The following is a 13,771-nucleotide window of genomic DNA, read 5'->3' as shown; positions in this document are numbered from 1 at the left end:
TAACTATAAATTTAAATCAAATCAAATAAATAAATCCTTATTAAGTTACTATATATTTATAATTATAACTATCTTTACTTTTGCTTTTAATTATTTATAATTTATGAATAATTTTATTATTAAAATTAAATTTGCAATTTAATATTTTTTTTAAATTACATAAAAAAATTTTTTTAAAATTTTATTATAGGAGATAAAGTTTTAATTGAATTTTTATTGTAAATAAATTTTATTATAGATTATGATTTAATGTTAATATTAGAAATTAATATAATTTCATAAATAAATTTACAATTTATTCCTTTAATTCAGGCATAATATTAAATTTTAAATTAAGATTTTAAGTTAATTAAACTTTAAACCTTCAAAGTTTAATATATTTATAATAATAATTATATCTTAATTAAAAATAAAAAATGATTTTATTCAACTAACCATAAAAATATTGGAATATTATATTTCATTTTTGCTATATGAGCTGCTGCTATAGGAGCTTCATTAAGAATAATTATTCGTATAGAATTAAGAACTCCAGGAGGATGAATTAACAATGATCAAATTTATAATTCTATTGTTACATCCCATGCTTTTATTATAATTTTTTTTATAGTAATACCTTTTATAATTGGAGGATTTGGAAATTGACTAATCCCATTAATAATTGGTGCTCCTGACATAGCTTTCCCACGTATAAATAATATAAGATTTTGATTATTAATTCCATCTTTATTACTTTTAATATTAAGAAATATCCTTAACACAGGATCAGGAACTGGATGAACAATTTATCCTCCATTATCTTCAATAGATTTTCATCCAAGATCTTCAGTAGATTTTACTATTTTTTCTCTTCATATTGCTGGAATTTCTTCAATTATAGGAGCAATTAATTTTATTGCTTCAATTATATTAATAAAAAATTTATCACTAAATTTTGATCAAATCCCCTTATTTCCCTGATCAGTAATAATTACTGCAATTCTACTTTTATTATCCCTCCCTGTATTAGCAGGAGCTATTACTATATTACTTACAGATCGAAATTTAAATTCATCATTTTTTGACCCATCAGGTGGAGGTGACCCTATTTTATACCAACATTTATTTTGATTTTTTGGACACCCTGAAGTTTATATTTTAATTTTACCCGGATTTGGATTAATTTCTCATATTATTTTTAATGAAAGAGGAAAAAAAGAAATTTTTGGAAACTTAAGAATAATTTATGCTATACTAGGAATTGGATTTTTAGGATTTATTGTATGAGCCCATCATATATTTACCGTAGGATTAGATGTAGACACACGAGCTTATTTTACTTCAGCTACAATAATTATTGCTATTCCAACTGGTATTAAAGTATTTAGTTGACTAGCAACTTATTGTGGTTCAAAAATTTATTTAAATCCATCCATTATTTGATCATTAGGATTTATCTTTTTATTTACTATAGGAGGACTAACAGGTATTATATTATCAAATTCTTCTATTGATATTATTCTTCACGATACTTACTACGTAATTGGTCATTTTCACTATGTCCTTTCAATAGGAGCGGTATTCGCAATTATTGCAAGATTAATTCATTGATTCCCTGTATTTACAGGTCTAACCCTAAATAAATATTTATTAAATTTTCAATTTATTATAATATTTATTGGAGTAAATATAACTTTTTTCCCTCAACACTTTTTAGGATTAATAGGAATACCACGACGATATTCTGATTACCCCGATGCCTATTATTGTTGAAATATAATTTCATCTATTGGATCATTTATCTCTTTTAATAGAATAATTTTATTAATTATTATTATTTTAGAAAGTTTAATATTAAAACGATTAATTTTATTCAAATTTAACCATTCATCTTTAGAATGATTAATAAATTATCCTCCTTTAGAACATAGATTCAACGAAATTCCTATTATTATTAAAAAATAATTTAATATGGCAGAATAAAGTGCAATGAGTTTAAGCCTCATAAATAAAATTCAATAATTTTTATTAAAATAATTTATTCCCTGATTAAATAATCATAAAATCCAAATTAAAATAGCTACATGAAATATATTATCATTTCAAGATCCAAATTCCCCCTTTGCCGATAATTTAATTTATTTTTACAATTTTACTATAATTCTATTAACAATAATTATTATATTAACTATATATATTATAATTTTTATTTTAAATAATAAATTTTTAAATTTAAAATTATTAAAAAATAATAATATTGAAATTATATGAACTATTACTCCTATAATTATATTAATAATTATCTCAGTACCATCTCTAAAAACATTATATTTTATTGATGAATTATGAAATCCAACTTATTTTACTTTAAAATCTATTGGGCATCAATGATATTGATCATATGAATATCCAGAATTTAAAAATGTATCATTTGATTCATATATAATTAAATATATTGAAAATTTTAATCAATTTCGCTTATTAGATGTTGATAATCGAGTAATTATCCCATTTAATACCCCTACTCGATTACTAGTAACTTCCATAGATGTAATTCATTCTTGAACAGTCCCTTCATTAGGAATTAAAATAGATGCTACTCCTGGACGAATTAATCAAATATCTTTAATTACTTACCGACCTGGTTTATATTTTGGACAATGTTCAGAAATTTGTGGTATATATCATAGATTTATACCTATTGTAATTGAAAGAACTAATTATTGAAATTTTATTAACTGAATCCATAATATTAAATAAAAATAAAGAATTAGTTAATTTATATAACATTAAATTGTCAATTTAAAATAATTATTTTATAATACTCTTTACCATTAGGTGTCTGAATTAAAGAAATGGTCTCTTAAACCAATTTATAGTAATAATACTTACTCCTAATGATAGTAAATTTATTATAATTAAATAACTATAATATTAAATATTAATTATATAATTATTTAATTTAAAATTCTTTAACGCCTCAAATAAGCCCAATATATTGACTATTATTATACCTATTTTTAACTTTAACAATTTTATTGTTAGTACACATCAATTATTATAATTTAAAATTATTACCTCTAAAAATAAATACAAATATATTAAAATCTACCCCCCATCAAAATATCACTTTAAAATTAAAAATTAAATTAAAGATAAAATATGATAAATAATATATTCTCTATTTTTGACCCCTCAACTAAAATTTTATCACTTAATTGAATATCAATTATTTTACCTTTAATTTTATTAAATTGATCATATTGAATAATTCCATCACGATTTAATATTTTTTTAATATATACTTATAATTATATTTTTAAAGAATTCTTAAATCTATCAAAAAAATACTTTTATCCTAACTTAATTATTTTAATTTCTATAATAATACTTATTTTAAATATAAACTTAATAAGATTATTTCCATATATTTTTACTCCTACTAGTCATATAGTAATTAATCTATCTATATCATTAATATTATGAATATCATTTATATTATATGGGTGATTAATAAATACTAATCATATATTTACACATTTATTACCCTTAAATACTCCCCCTATACTAATAATCTTTATAGTTATTATTGAAAGAATTAGAAATTTAATTCGACCCTGAACTCTTGCAATCCGATTATCAGCTAACATATTAGCAGGTCATTTATTACTATCTTTACTAGGCTCATCTATAAATATTTCATCTATATTTATTATAATTATTATACAAAATTTATTAATAATTTTAGAAATATCTGTCTCAATTATTCAATCATATGTATTTGTAATTCTTAGACTTTTATATTATAATGAATCTTTATAATATGACAATTTCAAACCATCCTTATCACCTAGTAACTTTAAGTCCATGACCAATAATTTTATCATTTAATATTATAAATATATTATTAAGAATAATTATTTGATTTAACTCTTCAAATGTATTAATTATTTTATTTAACTTAATTACTTTAACTTTAACTTTAACTCAATGATGACGAGATGTAATTCGTGAAGGAACTATACAAGGATATCATACTCTAAAAGTACTAAAATTAATAAAATTTGGAATAATTTTATTTATTATTTCTGAACTATTTTTTTTTTTATCTTTTTTTTGAACATTTATTCATTGTGCGATCGCACCTAATATTGAAATTGGAAATAACTGACCCCCCAAAAATATTATTATATTTAACCCATATGATATTCCATTATTAAATTCAATTATTTTAGTTTCATCAGGATTTACCATTACTTGAGCCCATCATCTTCTAATTAATAATAAAAAAAAATCCAAAATTATTCTATTAATCACTATTACACTAGGGTGTTATTTTTCAATACTTCAAATAATTGAATATAAAGAAGCCTCATTTACCTTTAATGACGGAATTTTTGGTTCAATTTTTTTTATAGCAACAGGATTCCACGGATTACATGTAATTATTGGTATTATTTTTATAACTACCTGTCTAATTCGTATAATAAAATCCCATTTTTCTATAATTCACCATTTTCATTTTGAAGCTGCCAGATGATATTGACATTTTGTAGATATTATTTGATTAATATTATATATTATAATTTATTGATGAATATATTAATATATATATATATATATATATATATATATATATATATATATATATATATATATATATATATATATATATATATATATATAGTATAAATTAATACAATTAATTTCCAATTAAATAATTTTTAATAAAAATATATATATAATTCTATGCATAATTATTTGTATATTCATATTTATTTTATTTCCTATTTTAATTTTTACTATTAATTTTATTTCCTCAATAAAATTAAATAAAAATCGTGAAAAATCAACCCCATTTGAATGTGGATTCGACCCAATTACTAACTCACATATACCATTTTCTATTAATTTTTTTATTATAACACTTTTATTTTTAATTTTCGATGTAGAAGTAATTTTAATTTTACCCATTTTTGAATTACTAGAAAATTTACCAATAATTGCATTATCTACATTTTTTATATTTATAATAATTTTAATTATTAGACTTTGATATGAATGACTATCAAATTATTTTAATTGAATTTTTTAAATATATATATATATATATATATATATATATATATATATATATATATATATAAAGTAAAAATATTTTACATTTAATTTCGACTTAAAAATAGGAACTCAAATTTCATATATATATATATATATATATTTAATAAAATAGGATATTAATTAAAAATAATAATATTAAAATTGCATTTTAAAATCAAAATAAATTTATATCTTAATTGAAACCAAATATTGAGGTAAATTATTGTTAATAATTTTATTGTTTTTAAACCAATTAAAGAAATATATTAATAAGAACTTCTAATTCCAATTTTAATGTTAATAAACATTTATATTTCTATATAAATTATAATACAAATTTTATATAGTTTAAATAAAACATTATATTTTCAATATAAAATTAATTAATCTTATTTATAAATATTTAAAAATTAAAAATTATATTAATATTTTCAATATTATGCTTTAAATTAAGCTATTTAAATAAATTAATGTCATTAAAATTACTATATATATTAAAAATACATAAAATTGAATTAAAATTACTAAATTTAAATAATTTTTTCAAGAATTAGTTTTTTTTAAAATTTTATATATTAAATAAAAATTTACTAATTTATAACCTATTAATATTTCAATTATTTTTTCATAGTATAAAAAAATATTAATTTTTTTTATTAAATCAATATAAATAATTTTATTCAAAATATTTAAATAAAATATTCTAATAATAAAAAAAATACCAGTCATTTTATACTTAATTTTACTTAAATAAAAATTAAATATATAACCCATAAATGTTAAATAAATCAATAATTCTTTATCAATTACTATTAAAAAAAAAAATTCTTTATTAACAAGAATTACATATATTATACCTAAAAAAATAATTAGCAATATTAAAAAAAACTTACATACATATATAAAATTTATTTTTATTAAATATATATATATAAACATATTCTTATTTTTATTAATTAAAATTAAAATTAATCGAATAGAATATCTAATAGTAAAAATTGTAGATAAATATATTATTAAAATTCCAATAATTCTTACCTCATTAATTAAATAAAATTCTAAAATTAAATCTTTAGAATAAAAACCCGATAAAAAAGGAAACCCACATAAATTTAAAATAGAAAAAATTAAAACAATTGATTTCAAAGGATATAAATAAAATAAACCTCTTAATAAACGTAAATCTTGAGAATTTATATTTCTATGAATAAATCTTCCAATACATATAAATATTAAAGACTTAAAAAAAGCATGAATTAATATATGAAAGAAACCTAATTCAATATACCCTATTCTTAAAATTCTTATTATAAATCCTAGTTGTCTTAAAGTTGATAATGCAATAATTTTTTTAATATTTATTTCAAAATTAGCTATTAAACCAGATATAAATATAGTAAATCTAAAAATTAAAAATAAATATAACAAAATATTACTATCATTTATATAAAAAAAATCATTAAAACGAATAAATAAATAAACACCAGCTGTTACTAATGTTGAAGAATGAACTAAAGATGAAATTGGTGTAGGAGCAGTTATAGCAACAGGTAATCAAGAAGAAAATGGTAATTGAGCTCTTTTTGTAATAATAGCTAATACTAATATAAATAAACATAATAAACTTATACTATATAATAACAAATGTCAAGAACCATTTATTGATACAACACCAATTAATATTAAAATTCCTACATCACCTACTCGATTACTTAAAATTGTTAATGTACCTGAATTTATTCTATTTCTATTTTGATAATAAATTACTAAACAATAAGAAATAAAGCCTAATCCATCTCAACCTAACATAATTCTTAATAATCTAGGACTTAAAATTATTAAACATATAGATAAAATAAATAATAATAATAAATAAATAAAACGAAATAAATTTATATCACTACTTATATAATTAACGGAATAAATTATAATAAACCCCGAAATAAATAAAACTACTCTAATATATATTAATCCTATTCAATCCAAGTATAATAAATAACTAAATTTCATACTATTAATTATATCAATTACTCATTCAAATAAAATTATAAATTTAAATATTTCTATTAACAAACCCAAAAAAAATAAAAATAAACTAAAAAAAAATATAATTAATCTAAAAACAACTAAAAGATTTATAATTTAAAATAAAAAATTATTTCCTTGGAACCACAATCCAAAATTTTACATAAACTATTTAAATAAAATAAATTTAATCATAAAAACAATAAATTTAAAGGAATTCAATGTAAAATTAAAACTAAATAATCAATAAATTTACCCCCCTTAATTCTTAAATAATAATTCATTTCACCATGTTGAATATAATAATATATATATAAAGAATAAGAAAAACTAAAAAAACACAATAATATTAATAATAAAATTAATTTATTACTCCACATAATTAACCCTACTAATATTATAATCTCGCCCACTAAATTTAATGAAATTGGTCTCGCTATATTTGAAGAACAAAATAAAAATCATATTAATCTTATTTTAGGCATATAATTTAATATACCCTTATTAATTAATATTAATCGTCTATTAGTTTCTTTATAATTTACATTAACTAAATAAAATAAACCAGAAGAACATAAACCATGGCCAATTATAATAATATAACATCCTTTAAATCTAACTTCATTTAATGTTAATATACTTCTAACTAATATACCTATATGAACTACTGAAGAATAAGCTACTAATAATTTTATATCCAATTGACGTAAACAATTTAAACTTAAAATAATTGCACCCAATAAGCTATAAACAATAATTCATCTATTAAAATTCAATAAAGATCTATTAAATATAATTAATATACGAAATATTCCATAAGTCCCCATTTTCAATAAAATTGAAGCCAAAATTATTGATCCAAAAACTGGAGCTTCAACATGAGCCTTTAATAACCAACCATGAAATATAAATAAAGGAATTTTAACAAAAAATGATATAAAAAAATATAAATATAATGATTCTATAAAATCACACTCATCCTCATAAATAAATTCTAATAAATCAATAGATATTAATAATATTATATCATCAATTATAAAAATAAAAATTAATAATGGCAAAGAAAAATATAAAGTATAAAATATAATATAATAAGCCGCCTCTAAACGATTAGAGCCATTTCCTCATTTTACAATTAAATAAAAAATTATTAATAAACCTACTTCAAATCTTAAATAAAAATTATATAAATTTAAAGAAGAAAAATAAATTAATAATCTTAATAATAATAATAATAAAATACTTATACAACTATAAATTTTCTCTCTATATAAAAACATAAAAATAATTCCAAAAATTCAAAATCTTATTATAATTAAAACAAAAGAATATTCATGAATTCCTAATACACCATAATTAAATGTATACCCACTAAATAAATTAAAATCAAATAACATAAAAACTCTTAATACCACTAATAAATTCCCTAAATAAATTATTACAAACTTCTGTTGAATTTTCATTATATATTTAAATTTAAAATTTTTAATCTTTGATTACCTTTCTCAAAAATTAATCTAATTATTAAAGTAATTCCAATTACTCTATCACTTACCCCCATAACTAATAAATAAATAAATAAATAATCATTTCTTTCTCTTGAATTAATAATTATTATTATTATTATTGAATAAATTAAAATAAATTCGAATCTAATTAATAACATAAAAAATCTTTCCTCAAACTTATATAAAATTAAAATAATTAATAAAAATATGATTAAATTAAAACTTATAAAAAAGTCAATATGAATTAAACCTAGTTAAATAGTTTAAATAAAACATTAATTTTGTAAATTAAAATTAGTATTATACTTTTAACTTTTCTTCTAACTAAATTTTCAAAAAAATAAAATTATTATATTTTTAATTCCCAAAATTAATGTTTTACTTAAACTATTTCTTGATTAATTATTAAATAATTAGTATAAATAAATACTTGAATTTTTATACTCAACATCATATATGATAACCCCAACTAATGAATTTTTAATTAAAATCTTATTATTCTATTTAATTAATATTATAATTATTATTATTATAAAAAAAAAATTAATACCATTAAATTATATAATTTTATTAATTATTTTTACAATTATAATATTAATTATAAATTATTTATTTAATCAAATAGCAATATATTGCTATATAATTATAATTTCAATAGTAAGAGGAATTATAATTATATTTTTATATTTTACAAGTTTAATAAATAATAATTATATTAAAATTAAATATAATTTCAACTATTTATTAATATTAATTTTTTTATTTATATTAATAACATATATTACCAGTCAACAAAAAAATTATTCAATAAATTTAATAACTCAATCAAATAACTACACAATTTTTAATGTATATTTATATCCATTAGCAATTTTAACCTCAACAATAATATGTTACTTATTATGAATTATATATTTATCAATAAAAACATGTTCTATAATATATTTACAACCCCTACGAAAAATTAAAAAATAAATTAACAAATTTTTAATTTACTCAAAAATTAATAATTTAATTATTATGAAAAATTCAAAAATAATTAAATTAACAAAATTAAACCCTTTATTAAATATATTTATAAATTCATTAAATAAATTACCAACCCCTAATAATATTAATTACTGATGAAATTTTGGATCTATTTTAGGATTATTTCTTATGATCCAAATTATATCTGGATTATTTTTAACAATACATTATTGTCCAAATACCATATATGCTTTTGAAAGAACTATCCATATCATAAAAAATGTAAATTTTGGATGATTAATTCGCTTAATTCATATAAATGGAGCATCATTTTTTTTTTTTATTATATATATTCACATTGGACGAGGAATCTATTATCATTCATTTAATAAAATAAATGTATGAAATATAGGTGTACTAATCTTTATCATATCCATAGCAACAGCCTTTTTAGGATATGTACTACCATGAGGACAAATATCATTTTGAGGAGCAACTGTAATTACTAATTTATTATCTGCTATTCCTTATATAGGACCAATAATTGTAGAATGAATCTGAGGTGGATTTTCTATTAATAATGCTACATTAAATCGATTCTATACTTTACATTTTATTATACCATTAATTATTACAATAATAGTTATTATTCATTTATTTTTTCTTCATAATAAAGGATCATCAAACCCACTAGGAACAAGAAATAAATATTATCTAACATCTTTTTATCCTTATTTTATTATTAAAGACATTTTAGGATACATACTAATTATCAATATATTTTTAATTATTATTATAAAATATCCATATTTACTTTCAGATCCAGATAATTTCATTATAGCAAATCCAATAATTACCCCTGAACACATTAAACCTGAATGATATTTTCTATTTGCTTATACAATTCTTCGCGTAATTCCAAACAAATTCGGAGGTGTAATTGCATTATTTATATCAATTTTTATTTTATTATTTATACCAATATTAAACTTAAATAAATATTCATCAAATAAATTTTATTACCTAAATCAATACACCTATTGATTATTTATTCTCTCTTTTATTATATTAACATGATTAGGAGGGCAATTAATTGAATATCCTTTTAACCAATTAAGATTAATTTTTACTATTTTATATTTTTTTTATTTTATTGTATCTCCTATATTAAATTTAATTTGAGATAAAATATTATTTTAGTTAATAAGCTTTATAAGCATATATCTTGAAAATATAACATAAATATAAAACTATTTATTAACTTATATATATAAATATATTAATTTTTAACTAAATAATTTTATTTTATTTTATTATAAATTATTGTTTAATGTTAATATTGATAAATTTAATTTTACTATAAATGATAAATTGTAAATTAAGAGTTTATAGTAAATTAAGAATTTATATCCTAGTAAATTAAGAATTTATATCCTGGTAAATTAAAAATTTATGGTAAATTAAGAATTTATAGTAAATTAAGAATTTATAGTAAATTAAGAATTTATATAATAGTAACATTTTAAGTATTTATTTATTCTAATTAAAATTACTATTTAATTATACAACAATAAAAATTAAATATATTTTAATTCTATTATAATCCTAACGTTTATGATAAATTAAGAATTTATAGTAAATTAATTTATATAAATATAACATTTTAAGTATTTATTTATTCTAATTAAAATTACTATTTAATTATTCAACATTATCATATTTTAATTATTATAAATCCTAACGTTTATGATAAATTAAGAATTTATAGTAAATTAAGAATTTATAGTAAATTAAGAATTTATATCCTGGTAAATTAAGAATTTATAGTAAATTAAGAATTTATATCCTAGTAAATTAAGAATTTATAGTAAATTAAGAATTTATAGTAAATTAAGAATTTATAGTAAATTAAGAATTTATATCCTAGTAAATTAAGAATTTATAGTAAATTAAGAATTTATAGTAAATTAAGAATTTATATGATGGTAAATTAAGAATTTATAGTAAATTAAGAATTTATATGATGGTAAATTAAGAATTTATGGTAAATTAAGAATTTATATCCTAGTAAATATAACATTTTAAGTATTTATTTATTCTAATTAAAATTACTATTTAATTATTCAACATTAACATCATATTTTAATTATTATAATCCTAACGTTTATGGTAAATTAAGAATTTATAGTAAATTAAGAATTTATATGATGGTAAATTAAGAATTTATAGTAAATTAAAAATTTATATAAATATAACATTTTAAGTATTTATTTATTCTAATTAAAATTACTATTTAATTATTCAACATTAACATCATATTTTAATTATTATAATCCTAACGTTTATAGTAAATTAAGAATTTATAGTAAATTAAGAATTTATATGATGGTAAATTAAGAATTTATGGTAAATTAAGAATTTATATCCTGGTAAATATAACATTTTAAGTATTTATTTATTCTAATTAAAATTACTATTTAATTATTCAACATTAACATCATATTTTAATTATTATAATCCTAACGTTTATAGTAAATTAAGAATTTATAGTAAATTAAGAATTTATATGATGGTAAATTAAGAATTTATAGTAAATTAAGAATTTATATAAATATAACATTTTAAGTATTTATTTATTCTAATTAAAATTACTATTTAATTATTCAACATTAACATCATATTTTAATTATTATAATCCTAACGTTTATGGTAAATTAAGAATTTATAGTAAATTAAGAATTTATATGATGGTAAATTAAGAATTTATAGTAAATTAAAAATTTATAGTAAATTAAGAATTTATATCCTAGTAAATTAAGAATTTATATGATGGTAAATTAAAAATTTATATGAATATTAAAGTATATATTCAATAATAATTTCCTTAACCCCTATATAAAATAAAATAAATATTAAAGCCAAAGTTAATACTTTTTTTCAACATAAATTTATTAAATCATCATATCGTATACGAGGTAAAACTCTTCGAATTCAAATAATTATAAATATATGAATTACTATAAATAAATTAAATATAAAATTTATTAAATTAAAACCAAAAAACATTAACGAAATTAAAAATCTAACAAAAACAATTATTAAATATTCAGATATAAAAATTATTGTAAATAATCTACCATAATATTCAGTATTAAATCCAGAAACTAACTCTGATTCACCCTCAACTAAATCAAAAGGAGTACGATTCAACTCAATCATCATCCTCAAAAAAAAAATTAAATAAATTGGATATATAAAAATAATAAACCTAACTATAAATTGAAATTTAATAAATCTAATTATATTAAAATCTTCAATTATAATAATTAAAATAAAAAAAATTAAAAATAAACTAACTTCATAAGAAATAGATTGCGCAATAGAACGAATAGAACCTAATATTGAATAATTTGAACTTGATGATCACCCTATTAATATTACAGGATAAACATTAATTCCCAATAAACTCAATAATAATAATAAACCTATATCTATTGAAATTCAATTAACATAATAAGGATAAATAAATCATATTATAAATGATAAAATAATTATTAATATTGGTATTAATAAATAATAATAATAACTAATTCTTTCAATAATAAAAAATTCCTTTAATAATAATTTTAAAGCATCACTAAAAGGTTGTAAAACCCCTAAAACCCCAACTTTATTAGGGCCCTTACGACTTTGTATGTAACTTAAAATTTTTCGTTCAAATAAAGTTAAATAAGCTAAACTTAATAATATTTTTAATATTAATAAAATTATTAAAAAACAATTAAATAAAATATTAGATATTAACATTATTATTTGTAATTTCTTACATATATAAATTCTAAATTTACCGCACTTTATTCTGCCAAAATAATATAATTTATTTTATTACTTAAATCATTAATAAAATAAAAATAATTGGTCCTTTCGTACAAAATTATTTAAAATTATAAAAGATAGAAACCGATCTGGCTCACACCGATCTGAACTCAAATCATGTAAGATATAATAAGTCGAACAGACTCAATAATTAAACTACTACACTTAATTTTATTCTTAATTCAACATCGAGGTCATAAACATTTTTATCAATATGATCTTTCCAAAAATATTATGCTGTTATCCCTAAGGTAATTTTTCTAATTATTTTTATTAAACAATCATTTAACTTACATAAAATTATGATAATTTTT

The 13,771-nt window shown here is 17.6% G+C and overlaps 1 protein-coding gene and 7 pseudogenes across 1 annotated transcript; 5 read left to right on the top strand and 3 right to left on the bottom strand.

The window, feature by feature from the left end:
• Positions 1 to 320: 320 nt before the first annotated feature.
• On the bottom strand, positions 321 to 7,114 carry LOC143262888 (NADH-ubiquinone oxidoreductase chain 5 pseudogene; annotated as a pseudogene).
• LOC117221528 (cytochrome c oxidase subunit 1 pseudogene) lies at positions 424 to 1,944 on the top strand (annotated as a pseudogene).
• Positions 1,969 to 3,803, top strand: LOC117221529 (cytochrome c oxidase subunit 2-like; annotated as a pseudogene).
• On the top strand, positions 3,142 to 3,803 carry LOC143262909 (ATP synthase subunit a-like; annotated as a pseudogene).
• On the top strand, positions 3,914 to 4,595 carry LOC143262889 (cytochrome c oxidase subunit 3 pseudogene; annotated as a pseudogene).
• Positions 7,115 to 7,281: 167 nt separating the features above from the next.
• LOC143262907 (NADH-ubiquinone oxidoreductase chain 4-like) lies at positions 7,282 to 8,863 on the bottom strand. Its single transcript, XM_076528278.1, is given in 1 exon segment — positions 7,282 to 8,863. A coding segment is annotated over 1 exon segment (1,062 nt). The 5' UTR covers positions 8,385 to 8,863; the 3' UTR covers positions 7,282 to 7,322.
• Positions 8,864 to 9,058: 195 nt separating this feature from the next.
• On the top strand, positions 9,059 to 10,780 carry LOC143262908 (cytochrome b pseudogene; annotated as a pseudogene).
• Positions 10,781 to 12,543: 1,763 nt separating this feature from the next.
• On the bottom strand, positions 12,544 to 13,460 carry LOC143262903 (NADH-ubiquinone oxidoreductase chain 1 pseudogene; annotated as a pseudogene).
• Between the last annotated feature and the right edge of the window lie 311 nt (positions 13,461 to 13,771).

The sequence above is a fragment of the Megalopta genalis genome, unplaced genomic scaffold (assembly GCF_051020955.1).
Source record: "Megalopta genalis isolate 19385.01 unplaced genomic scaffold, iyMegGena1_principal scaffold0237, whole genome shotgun sequence".
Lineage (NCBI taxonomy): Eukaryota > Metazoa > Arthropoda > Insecta > Hymenoptera > Halictidae > Megalopta > Megalopta genalis.
The sequence above is the reverse complement of the archived record's forward strand: the minus strand, read 5'-3'. Positions and strand labels throughout refer to the sequence as shown.